At 43.4% G+C, this 24,336-nt stretch overlaps 1 protein-coding gene across 1 annotated transcript in view; it reads right to left on the reverse strand.

Moving 5' to 3' along the window:
- GPR107 (G protein-coupled receptor 107) overlaps window positions 1-22,657 on the reverse strand; it is a 97,264-nt gene extending 74,607 nt beyond the window's left edge. Inside the window, exon 1 of the mRNA XM_075560636.1 lies at window positions 22,489-22,657. Within this exon, the coding sequence (XP_075416751.1) occupies window positions 22,489-22,629 (141 nt within the window). The 5' untranslated portion in view covers window positions 22,630-22,657. The remainder of the gene's footprint in view (window positions 1-22,488) is intronic.
- Between the last annotated feature and the right edge of the window lie 1,679 nt (window positions 22,658-24,336).

A 24,336-nucleotide genomic window follows, 5' to 3' on the forward strand; every position in this document is an offset into this window, starting at 1 on the left:
TAGGTGTGGTGGGATCACATCAGGCAGAATTCCCACATTGTGTCTCCAGTGTTGTCCCTTGTAGGGCTATGGGTCAGTGAAGGATGTCATGTCTCATAGTGGGGCCAGCCATATGGTCTTCTCTATGCATTGGCTGCTCTGAACAGGGATATCATCCTCAATGGTTGGTGGGCCAGGATGTGCTCCTCTCTCTCTTCCTCCCACTTCATTTGCTCCCATGTTCTGTACATTTTAAATGCAGTTGTTTTTGTGGTAAAATTAGGTGCCTTGGCTGATATTCGGGTCGGCTTATACTTGAGTATATATGGTAAATTGTAAGCTGTGGAAAACAGAAGGATTTCTCCCAAGTCGTCTCCCCCAAGTATATGCCAAACTTAGCTGCTTGCAAATGACTATACACTTGGAGGTCATCAGAAGTAGGTCAGGGGTCATTCTCAGCCATCTAGAGCAAGTAGACACCACTGTTTATCCCACAACAAGTAGGGCCCACTCCCTTCTGATAAGGATAGTAGTTGTCTATTTCCTTGTAGGGAGACCCCAGAGAGGTCAAACCCGCCTAAGGATGACTAAGGCTAGGCTGCCAGCCTAAATCTAGGATCCACCCATCTTGTCACATGTATACCCCCAATCCCTCTTCCTATTGCGTGTGTTCCCCTAGACCACCCCCTCTCAATACTGTATTACCTATAGCACAACTCCTTCCTGTGACGTATGTCCTCACCTGTAATTAGGGGGCTTGCATGTCCCCAGCGAAGATAAAAGCCTGGGCTACCAGATCTCTCTCTCCCTCCACGTGGACCACCAAGCGGGGCTGAGGTGAGCATGCTACCATGAATTGTGTCTGACTCCATTTATTTCTCTTCTATCTCTCATGCTCTCTATAACTTTACTGTGATCTTTACTTTTTATGGCTGTACAATTGTGCCTACAGGACTGTAATGATGTGTTAGGGGCTGGCTTCCCCTGACAGTAAGCTTCCTGAGGGCCAAGGCAACACTCGTTTTTCTTGCCAATATTCAATGCACAATTCCAGAAATCCAGTGGAAATCCAGTTCAATAATGAAATAAATGTGTTTCTATTTCCTAGTTTTCCCAAAGTGAACATTTACTACTGGAAAAGCATTGCTGCCATGTTTATAAAAATAGGAATTCTAGGTGAACAAGAGGCGATCTAGTTTATAAAAATAGGAATTCTGGGTGAACAAGAGGCCATCTAGCTCAGAAGCAATAAAGCCTACATGGAAGAAGCACACCAGCTTGTGCGATCACGAGGTGCCAAAGGGACCAGGTATAAGGCATCATGCAAAACACACACACACACACACACATACCATTAGTGAATGAAGGGGGAAGTGCACAGTAGAGACCCAAAGCCCATTTGTCAGCCACTGGAGATCCCCCCACAAAGGGGTTTAGGCGAGGAGATGGGTCAGTCAGGGTGCGATGTAGTACCGATGAAGAACACAGCTTTCCCCCAGATCCTGGATGCTTCCTCCCCCCAACTACCATGATCCGAATTCTACCTTGCAGGCCTGGATAGGGCAGAGGTTGTACACTGGTACATATGAGGGCTGGAGGTACAGGGAATCCAGGGTGGATGATACCTTCAGGACCAGCGGTGTGAGGGGCGATGCTGGGAGAGTGTAGGGTGAGTGGGTTGGAAAGGGGGAACTGATTACAAGGATCCACATGTGACCTCTTCCCTGGGAGAGGGACAGCAGAGAAGGGCGGGGGGGAGACTCCGGATAGGGCACGATATGACAAAATAACAATCTATAAATTATCAAGGGCACATGAGGGAGGGGGGAGAGGGGAGGGAGGAAAAAAAAAAGAGGACCTGATGCAAAGGGCTTAAGTGGAGAGCAAATGCTTTGAAAATGATGAGGGCAAAGAATGTACGGATGTGCTTTATACAGTTGATGTATGTATATGTATGGATTGTGATAAGTTACATGAACCCCTAATAAAATGTAAAAAATAGGAATTCTTTGCACATGGGTGAATTTGGTATAACTCTTGGTATCCTGCCAGTGCTCTGTACATAGCTGATTTTGAGATTGATCATCAAGTAGCAGAATCATAGAAATTATGGTTTATGCCTTTTTAGCCAATGGGAGGCCTTGTTTGCTAAGAACCAGTTATGAACTGTGATGACTAAAAAATGAGTTTTAAATGTGTTAGAAAGGAAAGCACTACACTATTTTACTAGATAACTTATCTCCAGATGACATCTGCTTTTCTAACTTTAAAAACGGTTTTCTCTACAAACATGTTTAAATATTTTTCTTGTTTTTACTTTCTATAGTTAAGTTTTCAGAGCACATCAGTTTTCTCTTCCCTGGTTCATAAACATTTTGTGTACTTCATTGATTGCTATCCCCACTATGTTAGGCCACATATCCCACTTCCTCCCTTTATTTTCTGTTTCTATTCCTCCTTCTCAGATGAACCCTTCTGAACTTTGTCCTTGGGTAAATGCCCTTTTGATCTTAAGTGGTTGATGATTCTAAGACATGCGTGCCTCCCTGTGGGGGAAGGCCAGCCCCCACAACTAATGGTGGGTTCCGTAGGCACAATTGTACAGGTAGCGCCTCTGGAACCCTCGATTAGTGGGGGGGGGGCTGGCCTTCCCCACACCTCCCTAGTGTTACTGTTCTCCTTGTAGAAATGTCTATTGTTTGGTGGGAATTGAGCCCTGTGGTGAGTTCATTTCCATTTCCAGACCTCAAGGGTCACTAAGGGTAATAGTTAAATGGGTTCACCTGCCTTATCTGACCAGTAAGCTTGGTCTCTCATAATTTTTAGTTTCGTTTTTCCCCCTACTTTTCTCCTGCTCTATCCAAGACCTTCAGACAGGTAATGACAGTCAGACACTACCTAGTTCATTCAGTCTCAGATCACGGAGAACATGTTCTTGTCGTCCATTTATTAGCCTATTGCATTGAATGTTTCTATGCAGCTTCAATTTTCTCCACTCTTCCCTTGACATCCACATGAACACCAGTGTGTGGTTAACGTCAATCTTCTTATGGGTGACTCCACAGTCAGGGGGACCTGATGCCAGCTTCATGGTCAAGCTTGTTTCTCCTGGGGACACTCTTCCGAGGGTATTTGGGCTGCCTTCTTAGTCCCAGGGTCTTGGGCTGCTGGAAGGTTGGTGACATACTTATATTTTTTTGTGGCTGTGGACACCTTTCAGCGTGGCCTTGACCTAAAATGCCTTTGCTTTGGCTTCCATTTGGGAGGGACAGAGGCTTCCTTTGCTTTTAGCGCCATCTTTGTTTTATTTGGAAACTTCCTCCTTTCTTTTCTGTTTTTTTTTTTTGGGAGGGGAAGGGTACAATCATATTTCCTGAATTGTAAGTTGGATCAGATTATGTTCAAGCTCTTCTTCAGGACTTATGAGTCAAGTCCGGCCTCTTATTCTCAAGGTACAGAACACGCCCTGTCACTGACCCGCATGCCTTTCCTCTTGACATCTACTTGGCTGAGACTGCCTCCTCTAGGTCTCCCACACACCTTAACAGTTCCCTGAAGAATGTGTGAGTGACAGCGCTCCACCTGCCACAGCTCTTTCCTGGCTTTATTGCATGGTAACTCATCACTGTCTGATGTTCTGGACTTATCTGTTGTCCTCCAGCTCCTTCTACTAAAATATCAACTCAATGAACCTAAATTTTGTACATTTTATTCATTGCTTCAGTCTCAGAACTATAGAGCAGTACACATAGATGCTCAAGAGAAGTTTTTTCTTTTTTATTAATCATTTTATTGGGAGGCTCTTACAAATCGAATAACAATCCATCATTCAATTTTATTAAGCACACTTGTACATATGTTGCCACCAATATTTCTAAACCTTTTTCTTTTTACTTGAAACCTTGGTATCAGCTCCTTTTTTTCCCTCCTCCCTTCCCTCCCATCCTTGTGAATCCTTGATCAATTATGTAATATTATTGTTTGGTGTGTTACACTGTCCGTTGTCTCCCTTCACCCACATTTCTGTTATTCATCCCCCGGGGAGGTGAGCTATATATCCAACCTTGTGGTGGTTCCCCCTTTCTCAAGAAAATCCTGCTGAATAAACTTATCCTTTATCCTTGTTATCTTTTAAAACAGTAGTGTATGTCGTCCTACTTTGCTCTTTTATGTTAGGAATGGTAACACTTGTCTCCAAGGATGATTCAACTTATCAAAATAATTCTTTTATCACAGATATTTATATGTTTTCTCATTACTTTAGCTGTAACTATTATTAGCAAGAGTACTGCGAGTATCCTCATACACGTATCTCCGTGCATTCATGCTGGTAGTTCTGTGGGGTGGATTCCTGGCATGAGATTACTTTAAATGGAAGATACCCAATAACTTCTATAAAGGTTTTATCAATTCCCATTCTTCCCAGTAGTTGTAGGAAAATTTTCAGACTCCATTTTTTCCCACCTACTTTTCAAAAAACAGTATAAATCTTAATTTAAGCCAACCTGATAAGGAAATAAAGTTACATCACATTTTAAGCTGATTATTGCTGAAGCTCGGGATCTCAACCTGTTTATTAGCCTTCTTGTCTTTACTTCAGATTTTGTCTATAAACCAAAACTTTTTTATTATAAATCATTTTATGGGGGGCCTCTTACAGCTCTTATAGCAATCCATAAATCAATTATATCAAGCACATTTGTACATGTTGGCATCATTTTCAAAACATTTTCTACTTGAGTGCTTGCTATCGTTTTTCTCCTCCCTCCTTCCCCCACCCTACCACCTTTGTGAACCCTTGATAAATTATTATTTTCATATCTTACACCATCTGTTGTCTCCCTTCACCCATGTTTGTTGTTCATCCCCCTGGGTACATAGGGGATTATAATTTCGATTGGTTCCCCCTTTCTCCCCCACCTTTCACCTACCCTCATGGTATCAATACTCCCTATTATTGTTCCTGAGGGGTTTATCTGTCCTGAATTCCATGTGTCGAGGGCTGTTATCTGTACCAGTGTACATGCTCCGGTCTAGCCAGAACTGAAAGATAGAACTGGGGTCATAATGGGGGAGAGGAAGCATTAAAGAGCTAGAGGAAAGTTGTATGTTTTATCGGTGCTATACTGCACCCTGGCTGGTTCGTACCTTCCTGTGACCGACTCTGTGAGGGGTTGTCCAATTGTCTACAGATGGGCTTTGGGTTACTCTGCCCCCTCCCCCTTGTTCCCATCAATATGATTGCTTGTTTTGGGTCTTCTGATGCCTGATATCTAATCCCATTAACACTTCATGATCACACAGGCTGGTGTGCTTCTTCCATGTGAGCTTTGTTGCTTCTCAGCTGGATGGCTGCCTGGTTATCGTCAAGCCTTTAAGACCCCAGACGCTATATCTCTTAAAAGCTGGGCACCATCAGCTTTCTTCACCACATTTGCTTATGCTTCCATTTTGTCTTCAGTGATCATGTCAGGAAGGTGAGCATCACAGAATGCGAGGTTATTAGAACAGAGTCCTTGTGTTGAGGGAGTACTTGAAGAGAGGTCCACTGTCTGTCTGCTACCTTAATACTTAACATATAAATACATGTACGTATATCTATGTCCTTATCATTATATATATTTTTACAAGCCTGTACTTATACCTTTATAAATGTCCTTTGCCTCCTAGTCCTTCGTCCTTTCCTCTAATTCCTTTTACTTTCCTCTTGTCCCACCATCATATTTGGCCTTCATTAATTCCTCTCAGCTACACGGTACTTGATCAAACCCCACCAGGCGTTCAACATCCTCCTCGCCGTTGATTTAAGAGCACTTCTTGTTCGCTTGTCCCTGGTTTGTTGTTTCCCCTTCCTTCCCCACCTTCACTCGCCCTGGAATGGTCAGTCCCATGGTTTTCTCCCCGGGATTGTCTAACCTATCTTACATAGACAGACATAAAATTTGAAAAGAAAAAAAAAGCCTATAAACAGTTCCAGGTCTGTCTGTGGGCATTTATGTTTTCCGATCGAGTCTGATAAGGAGCCAAGCTCTGTCCTCCAGGGCTTCATTACTTTGCTCCCCTTGCTGCTGTGTTACACCCTTTGTTTTGCCCATGTGTGTGTGTGTGTGTTGTGTCAGACTTGGAAAAATCCCCACACTGTCTCCAGTGTTACCCCCAGCAGCACTATGGCAAAGTGAGGGAACATCGTGCTTTGTGGTCCCCCAAGCAGGAATATCATCCTTGGGGCTTGGTGGGCTGGGGTAGGCCTGTTTCTCTCTCTCTCTCTCTCTCTCTCTCAGCTTGGTGGGCTGGGCTATGCTTCTCTCTCCTTCCCTCTAATTTGCTCCCGTACATTCTGAGCACACACACCCCTCTCCCAAGCTGTATCATCAGTGTTGTTCTCTGTAGTGCATTCTTCTGGGGAGGGGGTCCATGTAGCTGTATTATACAACTCTTCTTGATGTGAATGAACTACTGAATTGTAGGATATGTGAATTATATGCCAATAAAACTGTTGAATAAATAAAGACAACTACTATCTTATTTTAGTATCTTTTCTCCCCATCCCATCTCGCACTTTAAAAACAGCTGTTTTACATGGACAATTCTGGTACATGCTCTTTTAACTAAATATCAGAGTATAAGAGAGGTTTTTACTTTAACTTCCCTAACACTTTTACACTAAATTGTTTTCAAGTATAAAGCAAGTAGAATAGTAGAGTGATGTTACTTCATTTTAGTTTATATTTTAAATACTCTTAAATTTTATTGGGGGCTTATACAACTCTTATCACATTCCATACACACATCAATTGTTTAAAGTACATTTGTACATTCATTACCCTCATCATTCTCAAAACATTTGCTCTCCATTTAAGCCCCTGGCATCATTTTTCCCCTTCTCTCCCTGCTCCCCCACTTGCCTCATGAACCCTTGATAATTTATACATTATTATTTTTAAATATTCTTAACTTCACAAAATACAGCTACAGCCTACATTTGTCCAAAGTAGAATACTCGGCTAACACATTGTGTTTTATTTTAATTAGAATTATCATATATACTCGAGTATAAGCCGACCCAAATATCAGCCGAGGCACCTAATTTTCCAAACCAACAGCCTTACAATATTTATTGTTAAACTTGATGAGGAAGCAAAAAAACAAAGAATAAACAAGATTATTTGCCAATGTAAGTTCAATTGATGAGATGGGGAGAAAAGTCTTAATGCAACACATGATTTGAGCCTGTAAAATGTGCCCATGCGTGCCATCCCTCAGGGGACTCCTTAAAGACCCCGCTTGGTTCTTCTCCCATGTCTTCTCTTGGAGTTGTACCTGATTTTATTACCGGTTTTCATTCTACTCCATTTGGGGAAAGGGCTGATTCTGCTTCTGTTTCTTAGCCAGGAATCTCTTGATCCTGAAAATCTTATGAGACGACATGTTAAAGTCGGAGCAACATGACACTCAGGATGGCAGAAAAACTGGGCACCTAATTTTTACCACAGAAACTGTATAGAAAAATGTGCTGAAAAACTCGAATTATACATGAGTATATATGGTAGTTGCCAAAATTTCACATAAAACTTGAATTTCCAGAATCTTTAAAAATATAAATTAAAAATTTTAAAAAAGAGCCCCAAAATCCAAGCCCCTGGCATCAGCTCCTCATATTTCCCCCTTTCTCCCCACACCCCTCCGTCACGGACCCTTGATAATTTATAAATTATTATTTTATCATCTTACACTGTCCGACGTCTCCCTTCACCCTCTTTTGTGTTGCCTGTCCCCCAGTCCATATTACTTTCAATATTCTGTGCCAGTATCATAATTCAAAAGTATTTTCTGTGGTCTTCCTCAAAGTCCAACTGTCACATGCATATGAGACAACAGAAAATATGGTTTGGGTCAGCCACAACTTAGTCAGCAAACTAACATTCTTGCTCTTCAACATTTTAAAGAGGTCCGATGCAGCCAGCCGTTCAGTCCAATGCAATAAATCACTAGTGTCCTACTAGTTCCATGAGCACTGACTGTGGATCCAGGCAAAATGAAATCTTTGGCAAGTTCAACTTCATCTTTATCGCCACATTCTTCTTCATAGAGTCCAGTTTCTCCATTATCCTTTAATTAGATTTTCAAAGAATTTTCTGAAGCCCCTCATATGAGTACAGCACCAGTTCCCAGGAGCAGAAGAACATCAGTCACCTGCCCAAGGAGCATGTGCTCGTCAGCTGGCCAGTCTGCCTGCTGCCTTACTGGCCCTGACCCAACTCTCTAACAGTACCTAGCTGACCTCTGATGGAAACGCACCAGGTCAGCTCACTACGCTGGGCTGACACAGCTAGGCTAAACACACGTTTGTGTGGCACATACTCGTTTCACATCCTGACCAGTTTTGGAGTTGACCCTAGGAAGAGCGTGGGCCCTGCCAGCACAGACCATCTGCAGACCCAACTAGGCAGGGCAAAGCAAGGGCAAGAGGAACGTGCCCCTTACATTTCCCAAACCTTCCCAAGAGATACGAGGGGGTACCCCCCAAAACAAAAATTTTTTTTCCAAAGCTATGTTTTGTTTTTTCAGTTACACCTTAAGTTTTATTTTTCAAAGCTATGTTACTTCAATTTTTTTTATACAACAACCTTATCACCTTCAAAGTACTCTCCATGACAATACATTTGTCAAATCTGCAATTCCACTCTTGAAAAGTCTTCAAACTCATCTATTTAGATGGCTGACAGGGCCACCCTCGTTTGTGTCTTCCCCTCTTCTATGTCGTCAAATTGCTGTCTTTCATGTCCCTCTATATTTGTGGAAACAGAAAGTAGCAAGGATGCAGGTCAGGTGAGTAAGGTATGTGGGGCAAGAGACACATGGTTTCTTTTGCCAGAAACGGATACACTGAGATGGCTGCACGTGCAGGTGCAGTCATGGCAAAACCACCCCCCATCTGCCACAAATCAGGCCTTTTTTGTCACACAATGTTAGTCTGACCTGGGGACCGAACTCCAAACACACTACGAGTTGACATTTTCATCCACTGGGGAAGCTGATGGACATCCAGATGGGGTGCGTCATCAAATGACATTTCACCTTTTTTGGAACAAGGAAACCACTCAAACACTTGAGTTTTTCCGATAGTGGTGTCTTAGTAAGCTGTGTTCAACATCCCAAGTTTCTGCGGCACTTTTCCTGGGCAGGAAACAAAATTTCACAGCTACATGCTATTCTCTTGCTTTTACAAAAAGATTCACTGTGACCAGAGAGCACCTTCCCAGGCCATGGCATTGGGTGCACTAACTCAGAGCGAGCTGCAAGTGGAGAAATGCATACTACAAAAGCTCCACTCTGCCCAGCACAATTCCAGGATTTTTGGGGTACCGTTGGTATATTTGGGGGCGTGCATAGATGCATCAATCCACGGAGGTGGGGCTGTAGCCACGGTGTAAGGAGCACCCATCACGCCAAGGCTTATACGATCTTGCCCCTCCTAACCTACTGGCAGCGGCTCCAAATTACCGGAACAAGATGGGTTTGCGTTTCTTTACTTACAAACCTGACTAAATTGTTAAAGCTGTGTTTTAGAACGATTACTCATAAAGCTCAGGTAGCTGCCATGTTTCCAAAGCACCACTTCGCTTTTACCAAAAACTTTTAGTATGCTTTCATTAAATGAAAGAAATCAGGATTTTTATAGAAAAAGGCAAACAAAACTAGTGCAGTGAGTGTTTTATTTTGCAGCAAGTCAAAAAAGAGACGGCACGTACCCTGAGTAGCAAGAATGGCGAGCGTGCCTCAACTCCTTCCCTAAGAACTACATTGTGCATACATTATTTCCTGTTTTAAACAGTTGTGTGTTTATCTGATCATCCCCACTTTTACTACGTTATGGTATTTGAGTCTTTAAGTACTACCTGGTAGGGTATTTTGGGGGCCTGGGAAGACTAAAACTTTTCCAAGACAAATGAATGGTAATTGTTTCTTTAAAGAATAAAGGAGGGTTTCCTAAGAATGTTCTACTTTGAGATAGTAGGGAAAACCTGGGCTAATAGGTAGCTATGAAAGTAAAGTCTTCACTTATAGCTGCCCCTTCCCCCTGAGCCTGGGGTTCCAACTCTGGTCTCTAGGAAAAGTACTGGGCACACACACACACAAAGAGAAAGTAAAGTCTTCACATGCCCTTACAGATGGGTCGAGGGGAGGAGACAAGCCAGTCAGGGTGCAGTGTAGCAACCATGAAACATACGACTTTCCTCTAGTTCTTAAAGGCTTCCCACTATCATGATCCCAAATCTACCTTACAAGTCTAGCTAGGCTAGAGAATGTAGTTTACAGATAGGAACTGGAAACACAGGGAATCCAGAACAGATGAACCCCTCAGGACAATGGTGAGAGTGGTGATATCTGGAGGGTGGAAGGAAGGTGGGGTAGAAAGGGGGAACCAATCACAATGATCTACATATAACCCCCTCCCTGGGGGATGGACAACAGAAAAGTGGGTGAAGAGAGACATCGGACAGCGTAAGACATGAAAAATTAATAATTTATAAATTATCAAGGGTTCATGAGGGAGGGGGGCATGCGGGGAAGGAGGGGGAAACATGAGGAGCTATACCAAGGGCTCAAATAGAAAGAAAACGTTTGAGAATGATGATGGCAACAAATGTACAAATATGCTGGACACAATTGATGTACGGATGGATTGTGAGAAGAGTTGTACGAGGCCCCAATAAAACAAGTTTAAAAAGAACTAGTCTTGAAATAAGATTCATACATACTCATGCATTAAATACTCACACACTTACACAGGGAGCTTCAGAAAGTACGTAGGGAAGTGAAATATAATGGAATTTTACCAAAAACTTTTTAAAGCTCCTTGTATACTGGGATGTGACCTGGTTGTGTTAGATCTTGTTTGTGGCTCTTCGTTTTAAAATTTATTTTTTAAAGACCCTAGAAATTAAAGTTTAATACGAAATGAACTGGCAACTAATTCAAATTAAAACACAACACTGTGTTGGCCAAATACAATACATGTATGGGTCAATATAGCCTGTTACTGTATTTATGTCCTAAAGTTCAGTGTATTTAACATATGAACATATAAATCTACACATACATATGTTGTGTTTTAATTTAGCCTTCATTCGGGTTTCACTGCCCATGATCAAGCCCTACTAGACATCTCATGCCATCAATTTTAGCTCACTTGTTCCCTTGTGCTTAGGGAGCACATTGCTCTCATAAACCACGCAGCATTGTGTTTTGTGAATGTGGTGTCTGTGGTGTTTAAGGGATACAAAATCTGAATGCAAAGGCCTGGCCAGAGAACATCAGACTGAAGGGCATCGGCTGTTACTGCTTGTAAGCATAAAATGATGCTGATTAAAACGATTCTTAACTCTGGGAGGACAGGTGAGTCCTGGTCTTCACGAGGGTCTTCTGGAAACTGTAGGCGGTCTCTTCAGAGACGTGCAGGTAGAAATGCAGAGGAGACTTTCTAGGCCAAGACCAGTTTTTGTTTTTCTTTTCTCATAAGTCATTTTATTGGGGGCTCTTACAGCTCTTATAACAATCCATACATCAATTGTGTCAAACACATTTGTACATATGTTGCCATTATCATTTCCAAAACATTTTCTTTCTACTTGAGCCCTTGGTATCAGCTCTTCTTTTTTCCCTCACTCCCTGTCCCTCCCACCCTCATGAACCCTTGATAAATTATTATCATTTTCATATCTTACACCATTCGCTGTCTCCCTTCACCGTTTTGTTGTTCATCCTTCCAGGGGGTGGGAGTGTTCTACATGGATCATTGTGATTTCTTTTTGTTCCCCAAATTCAAAACCCAGACCAATCAAATTCATTGCTTCTGAGTTGATTCCAACTCATGGCAACCAAAAGGACAAAGAACTGCCTCTGTGGATTTACAACGCTGTAAATCTTTAGAAAGCCTGTCTTTCTCCCACAGAGTAGCTGGTGTGTTTAAATTGCTGACTTGTGACTAGCAGCCCCTCACAAAACCCCACGATGCCACGAAGACTCCCTTCCTGAACTCAAAGAACATTCAAATAGAACACAACCTGAATCCCTTGAGGAAGCCAAAGCTGTCATGTTGGCATGGTGTAAATGGAAGAGTACAGAATTCTCCAGAAGTGTATAGGTCTAGATGGAGGTTATGTCAAGAAACAGTAGCTTCCCATTTTGATAAAGGTGTCTATGACTTTGTAGCAATACTTTGCGACTTACTCTTGTAATGTTCACACAAAGGTAGACCAAACAGGAGACAGTTGATAGCTATTCATAGTTAGGATACAGAACCCTGAATTGCCTATATAAGAAATAAAAGTGAAAAAAATAAAAGAAAGAAATAAAGTGTACACTGAATACCAGAAGCTTCTAGTTCAAATTTGGCCAAGTATTGGTGCTACAACAATATTCAAACTACTAAGGACTATCCCACATGGGTGCACCAACACAGGTAGGAAAAATGATCCCTTCAACACCTCGTGGTCACACAGGCTGGGGTGCTTCTTCCCTGTGGGCTTTGTTGTTAATATTATCCAACTCCAAACAAATGGAACTGTTGCCCTTTGGCTATACAAATTAATTAAAGAGTAGCATGTGCTCAAGCCCAACCACAATGCTACGCACTGCTGTGTAATATGAGGAAAAGCAGGAATTCAACTATGCTAATAAGTGATTACCAGGAACTGACTGCCCTGCCCTTCATATCCTCCAAACCATGCCAGTTAGATTACCATATCCCCTGACTTAATCGTTCCACCAGGAATGTGAGTGGGAGGGTGGGAACATATGTTTACAATCTGAGGCTAAATACACATCGTGTTGCTGTACCTTTCCCAACTATTAAATTACATTAACAGAAATACTTCCTCTTCCTCTGATAGCTGTCCTCCTGTAGTCTCGATTAGGTAACTATAATGTACAGTGTAAGATGAGCAGCAATGCACACCATCGAAGCTACTGCTAACAACCCAGATGCCATGCCCTCAACGCACCTTGCATCTCACATCTCCCAGCATTTACTCACTAGCTGGTGGATTTATTTTCTCTTCTCTCTCTCTTTTAAAAAAAATATTTTTATTGGGGGCTCATACAACTTATTACAATCTATACATACATCCAATGTGTAAAGCACATTTGTACATTGTTGCCATCATCATTCTCAAAACATTTGCTTTCTACTTGAGCCTTTGATATCAGCTCATTTCCCCCTCCCTTCCCACCCTTCTCCCTCATGAACCCTTGATAATTTATAAATTACTATTATTTTGTCATATCTTACACTGTCTGATGTCTCCCTTCACCCACTTTTCTGTTATCCACCCCCCAGGGAGGAGGTCACATGCAGATCCTTGTAATCGGTTCCCCTTTCTACCCTGTCTGCCCTCCACCCTCTCGGTGAAGGGATCATCTGTCCTGGATTCCCTGTGTTTCCAGTTCCTATCTGTACCAGTGTACATCCTCTGGTCTATCCAGATTTGTAAGGTAGAATTGGGAGCATGATAGTGGGGGGAGGAAGCATTTAAGAACTAGAGGAAAGTTGGATGTTTCATAGTTGCTACACTGCATCCTGACTGGCTCGTCTCCTCCCCTTCTGTTAGGGGGTGTCCCCCTTCTGTTAGGGGGTGTCCAGTTGCCTACAGATGGGCTTTGGGTCTCCATTCTGCACTCCCTCTCATTTACAATGATATGATTTCTTGTTCTTTAATGCCTGATACCTGATCTCTTTAACACCTCGTAGTCACACAGGCTGGTGTGCTTCTTCCCTGTGGGCTTTGTTGTTTCTGAGCTAGATGGCCACTTGTTTACCACATTTGCTTATTTACCCGCTTTGTCTTCAGTGATCATATCGGGAAGGTGGACACCCACTGATATGATTTTTTTGTTCTTTGATGCTTGATACCTGGTCTCTTCTATACTTTGTGGTCACACAGGCTGGTGTGCTTCTTCCATGTGGGCTTTGTTGCTTCTGAGCTAGATGGCTGCTTGTTTACCTGTAAGCCTTTAAGACCCCAGATGCTATATCTTTAGATAGCCGGGCACCATCAGCTTTCTTCACCACATTTGCTTATTCACCCACCTTGTCTTCAGCGATCGTTGGTCGGGAAGGTGTGTGTCATGGAATGCCAATTTGATAAAGTGTTCTTGTATTGAGTAAGCACTTCAGTGGAGGTCCAATGTCTACCTGCTGCCTAATACTAAACCTACAAATATATGCATGTAGATCTATTTCCCCACCATCCTATATAAATATATTTACATATGTACATGCCTGTATTTAGACCTCTATAAATGCCCTTTGCCTCCTAGTTCTTTCCTTTATTTCCTTTTACTTTCCTCTTGTCCCACTATCATACTCAACCTTCATTTGGGTTTCAGTAATTTCTCTAGGTTACATTGCCCTTGCTGAATCCATACCAGGCCTCTCACACCCTCTTTGCCACTAATTTTGGATCACTTGTTGTTTCCTTGTCCCTGGGTTGGTCAACACCACCTCCTTTCCCCTGCCTCCCCATCTCCCATGTCCCCCCACAAACCATCGGTCCCATTGTTTTCTCCTCCAGACTGCTCATCCAGTCTACCTTATCTAGACAGATCTACAGAGATAATAATATGCACCAAAAAACAAGGCATAGCAAGACAAAGTGACAAAAGAGAACACAACGATGACAAAAAAAAGAAAACCAATGACCCAGAAAAGAATAAATTAATTTAAAAAACCAGAAAAATAAAAAATTCTAAAAATTGAAAAAAGAAAGAAAACCCTGTAAATAGATCAAGGTCTGATTTTTGACCTCAAGGTGTGTCCGCCAATCAAGTCCAATGGGGTGCCACGCTCTGGCCTCAAAGTCTATCCTTTGTACTCCTTTGGGAGAGCTCCCTGCTCTGCCACCGCCCACCCTTCCCTCCCCCCAACCCCCGCAAGTCTTTAGTGTTTTGCGGTGGGATCAGCCATATGTTCACTCTGTGCATTGGCTGTTCGGAGCGGGGATATTATCCTCCAGGCCTGGTGGGTCAGGATGTGCTCCACTCTCTCTTCCTCCCCCTTCATTTGCTCCCATGTGCTCTGATCAGACATGTCCCTCTTGCCTAGCTGCAGCTTCAGTGCCATCCTCTAAAGTAAATTCTTCTGGGGGAAGGGGCAATTTTCCATGTAGCTGGTATGGAGGCCAAGCCCTGAGGCCCTTCCACGGGCTCCCCTCTCCATGCTGGCAAGCTGCAGTCGCATCCCGGAACACCGGATTTAAGTCTGATCCCTATTTCCCTCCCAATATTCTGGTCTGGCAGCAGGAGCTCTGGATAGGTGAGTCTTAACTAGTAGCCATTTTTCCCAAGTCCTGTTTTCTCTTCTTCCTCCCCTACCATTGCCTGATTTTGGGCCCAAACCTCACACATGAAACACTTAGATTAATGCCAACAATCTGGATTGTGCTTTGTGTCCACCTTACAACCCATTCCAATCTAGTTTCCAGAAAAATCTACTTCAAAAAAGAGCTCTTCTTCTATCACTGAATGACTGAAGACATGTTAGTGGCCTCCTGTTGCAGATGTAAAATGGTGTGGTAGAGGCATTAGACCTCCAACTCCATTACCCTCCATCCTAACGCTTTCATTTTCTTCTTATCAATTTAGCGAAAAGGAAAATATTTTGTGCATTCATATATTCAATAGTTCACTGTTCATTATCACAAGAATGAAAGCTCCCTGTGGGTTAGGGCTTAGTCCTGTTTGCTACCACAGCCCAAGTCTAGAAAAGTACCTACTTAGCATTTACTAGAAACATAAGTTTATGTGGAACAAATAAGAGAGCAGAAGGCATTTGTTGCCATGAATCTAATAAGCTTAAAATCAGTCCCTTTGGCCCAGTAGTTCTTACCCTTCCTAATGCTGCCACCCTTTAATACAGCTCTTCATGTGGTGGTGACCCCCAACCATAAAATTATTTTCATTGCTACTTCTTAACTGTAATTTTGCTACTGTTATGAATCAGCAACCCCTGTGAGAGGGTCATTCGACCCCCAAAGGGGTTGCGATCCACAGGTTGCGAAACACTGCTTTAGCCAATGACGAAGTACTAGTAGGTTTTAAGTAAAAATAAGTGTTTCTGGTGCATACCGCTGATGTGTGATTTTCTGTTTTAGCCCATCTTTTCACTTACTGCTGTAGAAGAGATCCCACCAAGAGAACTCGACCTTAAGATTGGAGGAGTGATGTGGCATTCACTGTCAGAATAGAGAAATGGCATGGTAGTCCTTGCCAGAAGGACCTTGCTAACTCCATCATGAAATACAAGGCTATCTGCGACTGGATTCTATCTATCAGCTTTCAAGGAAATCCAATCTATGCAACTATTATTCAAATGTATGCACCAACCACAAAAGCTAGTGATAAAGAAAATTTTAGAGTTCAATCTAAGACTTCAGCCTGCAATTGATCAAATATTCAGTCAAGATGCACTGATAGTGGTGATTGGAATGCAAAAGTTGGAAAACATAGAGTGGTAATAGAAATGAAGCTGGAGATCGCATGATAGAATTTTTCAAAACCAAGGACTTGTTCATAGCAAATACCTTTTTACACAACACAAAACACATGGACTTGCCAGATAGATACACAGAAATCAAATTGACTACACCTGTGAGAAAACATGATGGAGAAGCTCTGTATCAGCAGCTACAACTGGACGAGGGGCAGACTGTGGAAGAGACCATCAACTGCACATACTAGGCGATACCCAAAAAACACAAAAAAGTTTTCCCCAAAGCTATGTACTGCATATACTCGAGTATAAGCCAACCTGAATATCAGCTGAGGCACCTAATTTTACCACAAAAACTGCATTAAAAATGTGAACTCAGCTTATATACAAGTACATGTGGCATTAAAACATTTTTACAAAACAACCTTATCACCTTCAAAGTCCTCTCCATGACACTTAATACATCTGTCAAATCTGCATTTCCACTCTGGAAAATATTTTTCAAACTCATCTGTTTGGATGGCTGACAGTGCACCTTTGTTTTGTTTCTTCCCCTCTTCTATGTCGTCAAACTGCTGTTCTTTCATGTCCCTTTCATTCATGGAAACAAAAAGAAGTCACAAGGAGCGAGGTCAGGTGAGTAAGGTATGTCGGACAAGAGACACATGCGGTTTTGGGCCCAAAACTGGAACACTGAGATGGCTGCGTAAGCCAGTGCATTGTTGTGGTGTCCCGTCTGCCACAAATCAGATCTTTTTTTGTCACACACTGTTATATAGTCTTTCAGAACCTCTCATTAGAAAGCTTGATTAGCAATCTGAGCTTGTGGAACAAACTCCGAATACACTATCCCTTCATAGCACATTTGGATACCCCTCGTATGCAAGTTCAAGATAAAGCTGAAGAAAACTGAAAGACGCCCAGGAGTCAAAATACAACCTTGAGTCTATCCTACCTGAATTTCGAGAACATGTCAAGAACAGATTTGTCACCCTGAACACAAACGACAGAGGCCTGATGAGCTGTGGGAGGACATCAAGACCATCGTTCATGAAGACAGCAGAAGGTCATTAAAATGACAGGAAAGAAAGAAAAGATCAAAGTGCATGTCGGAAGAGACTCTGAAACTTGCTATTAATCATAAGAGCCTTTAAAGCAAATGGGAAAAAAGAAAAGTTAGTAAAGAAAACGGAAGTAAGGATGAAGTCAAGGAGCTGAATAGAAAATTTCAAAGGGCAGCTCAAAAAGACACAGCCAAATATTTTAGCAAAATGTGCAAGGACCTAGAATTAGAAAAACAAAGGGGAAGAACACAATCAGCATATCTGAAACTCAAAGAACTAAACAAAAAATTCACGCCTCAAATTGAAATTTTGAAAGATTCTATAGGCAAAATATTGAATAATGCAGGAAGCATCAAGAGAAGATGGAAATACAGCGAGTCACTGTACCAGAAAGAGCTAGTTGACAGTTCACCATTTCAAAAGGTTGCATATGAGAAAGAACCAATCATGCTGAAGAAGTTCAAGCTGCATTAACTGCATTAGCCAAAAAGAAGGCTCCAGCAACTGACAGAATACTCAGTCAAGTGCCTGAGAAAGCTGAAGAAGCACTAGAAGCACTCACTCTTCTATGCCAGGAACTTTGGAAGTCAGCTACCTGGCCAAATGACTGCAAGAGATCCCTATGTGTGCCAATTCCAAAGAAAGGTGACCCAACAAAGCGCTCACACCACAGCAGGGTATCACTGTTATCATACACATTTACTTAAGATCACCCAACAAGGTGACAGCAGCACACTGACAGGGAACGACCAGAAGTTCAGGCAGTTCTGTAAGTGGGAGGGTGGGAGAAGGATGTGAAACAAGGAATATCACTGCTAAAGCCAGATGGACCTTGGCTCAAAGCAGAGAACACCAGAAAGATGTTTAGCTGTGATGCATTGACTATGCAGGGGCATTCAACTGTGTGGACCATAACAAATGGAGTAATCTTGAGAACAAAGAGAATACCAGACTACTTCAGAATGCTCATTCGAACCTTGTTCCTGGAGCAAGAGGCAGCTGTGCAAACAGAACAAGGAAATGCTGGATGGCTTAAAATCAGGAAAGGTGTGCATTTACAATACTTGTTCAATTTCTCTGCTCAGCAAATCATCAGAGCTGAATTACATGAAGAAGAGTGCAGCATCAGGATTGGAGGAAGGCTTATTAACAATGGGCTAGGAACAATTGTGAGAATAGTGCAGGACTGTGTACTGTTTCATTCTGTTATGCATAGGGTTGCGATGGGTCAGAGCTGACAGAATGCACCTCACCACCACCACCACCACCACCACCACCACCACCACCCAAAAGTTACATAATACAATTGCAGACAAGACTCTCTTCCAATGTGACTCTGTTTATTATAGTGCTTGCTATGCTGTTGGTACGAAGTTTTGAGAATCTTAAGTTATCATTTGTGAATAATCATCATGAAAATAAGTACCCAACTTAAGAAACGCCAAATCAAGTCCAAGAACCCCAAATGTTATCAGGCTATTTCCTGGCCATTGCCTCATCTACCATGTGCCATCCATCTTATATACCCTTTTCAGCCATGGTCTTATACATTCTACCAAATGGTCTGGAGGGACTAAGCAAATAAGTTGATTGTGGCTCACCTAGGGGATTAGTTTGCTAAAGACATAAATAGGGTGTATGATATGACTGAAGGGGTGGTATTATGCAAATAAGGTATAAGGAACCCTAAGGAGGATATTTGCCATCCTGCTAGGCTTCAAATGAACCATGAGAGGATAAAAAGTGGGACCTCACTACTATAAAGAAGAGATGGGAGTGGAGCATGTCTTTTGGGCCCAGAATCCCTGTACTAGTTGGTATACTTTCCCATGGTCACCAATGTTGCCAGAAGTATTTTAATTCTGAAAGTATACCAGCACGATGGGGTAGCAGAGATTTGATTCCTACTAACTGTAAACTGTGGTAACTTATAAACTTATAACTGACTTATAAACTGTGGTAACTCAGCCCATTCTCTAAAATTCAGGATCCTTAATTATAAAATGAAAGAATTTTAAAGGAATTCTTTTCTTGTTCTTTCTCAATTTCCTGTAGCAATTTCAAGATCAAGACTCTTTATCCAGAGATCATAAAACTGGTCTCAGCAAGGGGGAGAAACTGGTAACCGATCAGTGATCCATGGATAGCACCCTCACTCCCTGGGGGATGAACAACAGAAACGTGGGTGAAGGGAGACAGCGAATGTTGTAAGATATGAAAATAATAATAATTTATAATTTATCAAGGGTTCCTGAGGGCAGGAGGAGCAGGGAGGGAGGGAAAAAGAGGAGCTGATGCCGAGGGTTCAAGTAGAAAGAAAATGTTTTGAAAATGATAATGGCAACTTATGTACAAATGTGTTTGATACAACTGATGTATGGATTGTTATAAGAGCTGTAAGAGCCCCCAATAAAACTGGTCTTGGCCTAGAAAGTCTTCTCTGCGTTTCTACCTGCACGTCTCTGAAGAGACCGCCTACAGTTTCCAGAAGACCCTCGTGAAGACCAGGACTCACCTGTCCTCCCAGAGTTAAGAACCGTTTTAATCAGCATCAGTTTTGCTTACAAGCAGTAACAGCCGATGCCCTTCAGTCTGATGTTCTCCGGCCAGGCCTTTGCATTCAGATTTTGTATCCCTTAAACACCACAGACACCACATTCACAAAACACAATGCTTTGTGGTTTATAAGAGCAATGTGCTCCCCAGGCACAAGGGAACAAGTGAGCTAAAATCGAAGGCAAGGAGGGCATGAGGTGTCTGGTGGGCTTGATCGCGAGCAATGAAACCAAAGAGGAATTACCAACACCCAAATAAAGGCCAAACATGATAGTGGGACAAGAGGAAAGTAAAAGGAAAGAGGGAAGAACTAGGAGGCAAAGGACATTTACAGAGGTCTAATATAGGCATGCACATATGCAAATACATTTATATGTAACTATAGGGAAATAGATCTATGAACCTATGTTTGTTAAGTATTAAGACAGCAGACAGACATTGGGCCTCCACTCAAGTACTCCCTCAATGCAAGAACACTTTGTTCTAATAACCTGACATTCTGTGATGCTCACCTTCCTGACACTTTGTTCTAATAACCTGACATTCTGTGACGCTCACCTTCCTGACATGATCGCTGAAGAAAAAATGGGCACTTAAGCAAATGTGGTGAAGAAAACTGATGGTGCCCAGCTTTCAAAAGACATAGCATCTCGGGTCTTAAAGGCTTGAAGATAAACAAGCGGCCATTTAGCTGAGAAACAACAAAGCCCACATGGAAGAAGCACACCAGCCTGTGCGATCACAAAGTGTCGAAGGGATGTGGTATCAGGCATCTAAGGCCCAAAACAAAAAATCATATCAATGTGAACGAGTGGGAGGGCAGAGTGGAGACCCAAAGCCCATCTATAGACATTTGGACATCCCCTTACAGAAGGGTCACAAGGAAGAGATGTGCCAGTGAGGGTGCAGTGTAGCATGGATGAAACATACAACTTTCCTCTGGTTCTTTAACGTTTCCTACACACACACACACACACACACACACACACACACACACACACACACACTATCATGACCCCAGTTCTACCTTACAAATCCAGGTAAATTAGAGCATGTACACAGGTATACATAAGGTTTGAACACAGGGAATCCAGGACAGATAAACCCCTTGGGAGCAATAATGAGTGTAGTGATACCAGGAGGGGAAAGGGAAAGTGGAGGGAGAAAGGGGGAACTGATCACGATGATCTACATATAACCCCCTCCCTGGGGGACAGACAATAGAAAAGAGGATGAAGGGAGACAGTAGTCAGTGTAAAGACATGAAAAAAATGCTAATTCATAAATTATCAAGGGATCATGAGGAGGGAAGGGAGGAGAGGGAAAATGAGCTGATACCAAGCGTGCAAGTAGAAAAAAAATGTTTTGAAAATGATGACGGCAAAAAAAAAATGAGGAGGTGATACCAAGGGCTTAAGTGGAGAGCAAATGTTTTGAGGATGAGGGCAACGAATGTACAGATGTGCTTGACACAACGGATGAACGTATGGAATGTGATAAGAGTTGTACGAGCCCCCAATAAAATGATTTTTTTAAAGAAAATTATGGCAACAAAGGTGCAAATGTGTGTGACACAATGGATGTATTGCGTAAAAAGTGTTAAGAGTCCCAATAAAATGTTTTAAAGCAATGCGTTCTACAAGACAAACTTTTTAAAAGCTCACAATGTAACAAAAATGTGTATGTTTTGAAAACTATACATACAAGGCTTTGGGTCATTTGATTGATTTTTCAATTCCCCAGAGATGTTAACCTGCTAAACCACTGAAAGAAGTTAAGACATCTTAGGTATGGACTGGCATCAGGGAACTGTCCAAGTCTCCCTCTTCTCTAGACTGAAAATGACAGGAGCAAAGGGGGGAAAAAGAGGCAAGACGCCCTAATTCAAAACATTCCTAAGGCTGGCTTTCGATTTGGCCCTACATGTTATGCGAGACAGGAAATTCCCGCTTCTTTCGGACAGTCCTGAGTTCCGGGGCCAAGGTCTGAAGTACCTTCTCCCAGACAGGTTACGGGGCGATGGAAGAGCCGAGTGGACGGGCAAAGTCAGCGATAAACGTTGTCGGACGGGAGAGAAAGCAGGTGGCCGTCTGCGAAGGCCTGGGGAAGACGGAAGCGCTTCCAAGCGCAGCCTGCGGATCTCTTCGGGGCTCTGCCGCCGTCCAGCCCACTGCCCTCCTTCAACAGTTATTTTTCCGGCCGGACGAGGCCAGCCCCGCCCAGCACCGTCACCCCCGACACCCCAAAGCTCTCCCCAGGCCCCTCCAGGAGAGATGCGGAGGCTGGGGGAGGAGGGGCAAGGGATCCTCTAATCGCCTCGCGGCCCCGGGCGCCGGAGTGGCCCCCAGCCCGGCGACGCGGCCTCGACTCGGACCCCGGCCCTCGGCCGGGCTTTACCTTGAGCGCCAAGTGGTGGACGCGGCCCAGACCGGGCTCGACCCACAGCTGCAGCAGCCCGAGCAGTGGGAGCAGCCCGAGGCTCCCGGCCAGCGGAGAACAGCTGGGACCGGCGGGGCCGACGGTCTCCGAGGCGGCCATGTTTGTTCCAGCATCACCAGCTCCGCTCTCTCGCGTCCACTTCCGGGGTTAAAGAGCGACGTCACCGGAAGGACCCGGGGGGGAAGGAAATGCGGTGGCTGGCCGCGGGCGTAGCCACCGCTGCTGTGCCCTGGAGCTTGCGGGCCCGGGGAATCGCCGAGGGCTGGAAGCTGGACGCTTCGGGGTCATTCCGTTAGCCTGCCCGTCGTGAACTGCCGGGTGAACCGTAGGAGGTGGCATGCCCGTGAGCATCCTGTAATGATTTACGGCGGCGGGACTGGACCACCCGGGTGGCCCTTGGGCGGGAAGCACCCGTGACCCGCGGGAGTCTCGGACTCCCCTGGGGTGGGCTGTGGGGCACTGTGGCCGCAACACAGCCCAGCACGTTGACTGACCTGATGTCACGAGCAACCCCGACTGTGGAAAGTCCCGGCTTGTCTAAGGTTCCACGTTCCCGTTCCCGCCCCCCTGCACTCCACATTAAAAGGTCAGGCAAATTAGTTGACTAAGTACGATTTATGGACCCCTTTCAGACACTTCGCTAGGCTTTTGATACAATGATTGCATTTAATCCTTGAGCAACCTGATGCAATAGGAGATAGGTATCACCATGATGCCCCACTTTACCGGTGAAGAAACAGGCTTAAAGGTGATTTGGTGTAGGTAGATTCGCGAATTCTAGGGAAACTTAAATTGCCACCCGCCACATCTCGGCACCACTAGACTTAGGACTGCTCTGAGCATAACGTGTTTTCTTCTTTCTTCTGTGTTCCCTCCACCTCGCACCATCGGGGTGATGCTGACCTACAGAACAGGGTAGAATTTCCCTTTTCAATTAGGAGACTAACTCTTTAAGGGAATAGAAAACCCATCTTTCTTTCCATTTAACATAGAGGGGAGCTCTTCAATGGAAAGATTTAGTAGTCTGCCCCCGCCTACTCTATTTAGTTTAGTCAGGGTTTTGTTTGGGGTTTTTTGGTGGGGCGGGGGGTATCTTTTAGCTTGCCACACAAGTGTAAATGCTGCATGCTCTGTGTGAAGTGGGTGAACAGGAGACAGTTTAAAACACCCAGAATCTCAAGACCACGTTGATTCTTGATTCGCTCCGAAGCCCTGGGGGCGCTGTTGGCCAAGAGTTGGACTCCGGGCAGTGCAACACACTGGCTGCTACAGTAAAGGAAACCCTGTAAGGGCTTTTTGAGTCGAAGTTAACTGCGTGGCAGTAAATTTGATCAACTTACTAATGTTTTCTGACAGGTTCAGAGTCTTAATTTTTATTTTTTTAAAAACTGTTCCTAGGTACTGAAATTTTCATCATATACACGTGTGTGTGTGTGTGTGTGTGTGTGTGTGTGTGTGTATAAAATCAAAATACTGGACTCAAGATTAAGAAAAAAGTCATTTGGAAAAATACAGAATAGTGAGTGTTAAGAGACAAAGAACTTAAGCTTGTTTGCAATTTTACTAAAAGTCAGGAAACTTCATTCTAACCGAGATTCAAAAACCAATACCAGTTCTGTCACACTCCTCTGCCTGGACAAAAGTAGGGCACCAAGGTGGAGCTTTCTAGATGGCAGCTTATCTTAAAATGCCTGTGATGATCCCCAGAGAGAAAGACAAAGTTTACTAAATTGCAGGAAATGACCATATTTTTCTCCCATCCCCAACCTCTGATCTTTGGCTACTTAGTGTGAATGAATCATTTTA

Source organism: Tenrec ecaudatus, chromosome 10 (assembly GCF_050624435.1).
Source record: "Tenrec ecaudatus isolate mTenEca1 chromosome 10, mTenEca1.hap1, whole genome shotgun sequence".
NCBI classification, from domain to species: domain Eukaryota; kingdom Metazoa; phylum Chordata; class Mammalia; order Afrosoricida; family Tenrecidae; genus Tenrec; species Tenrec ecaudatus.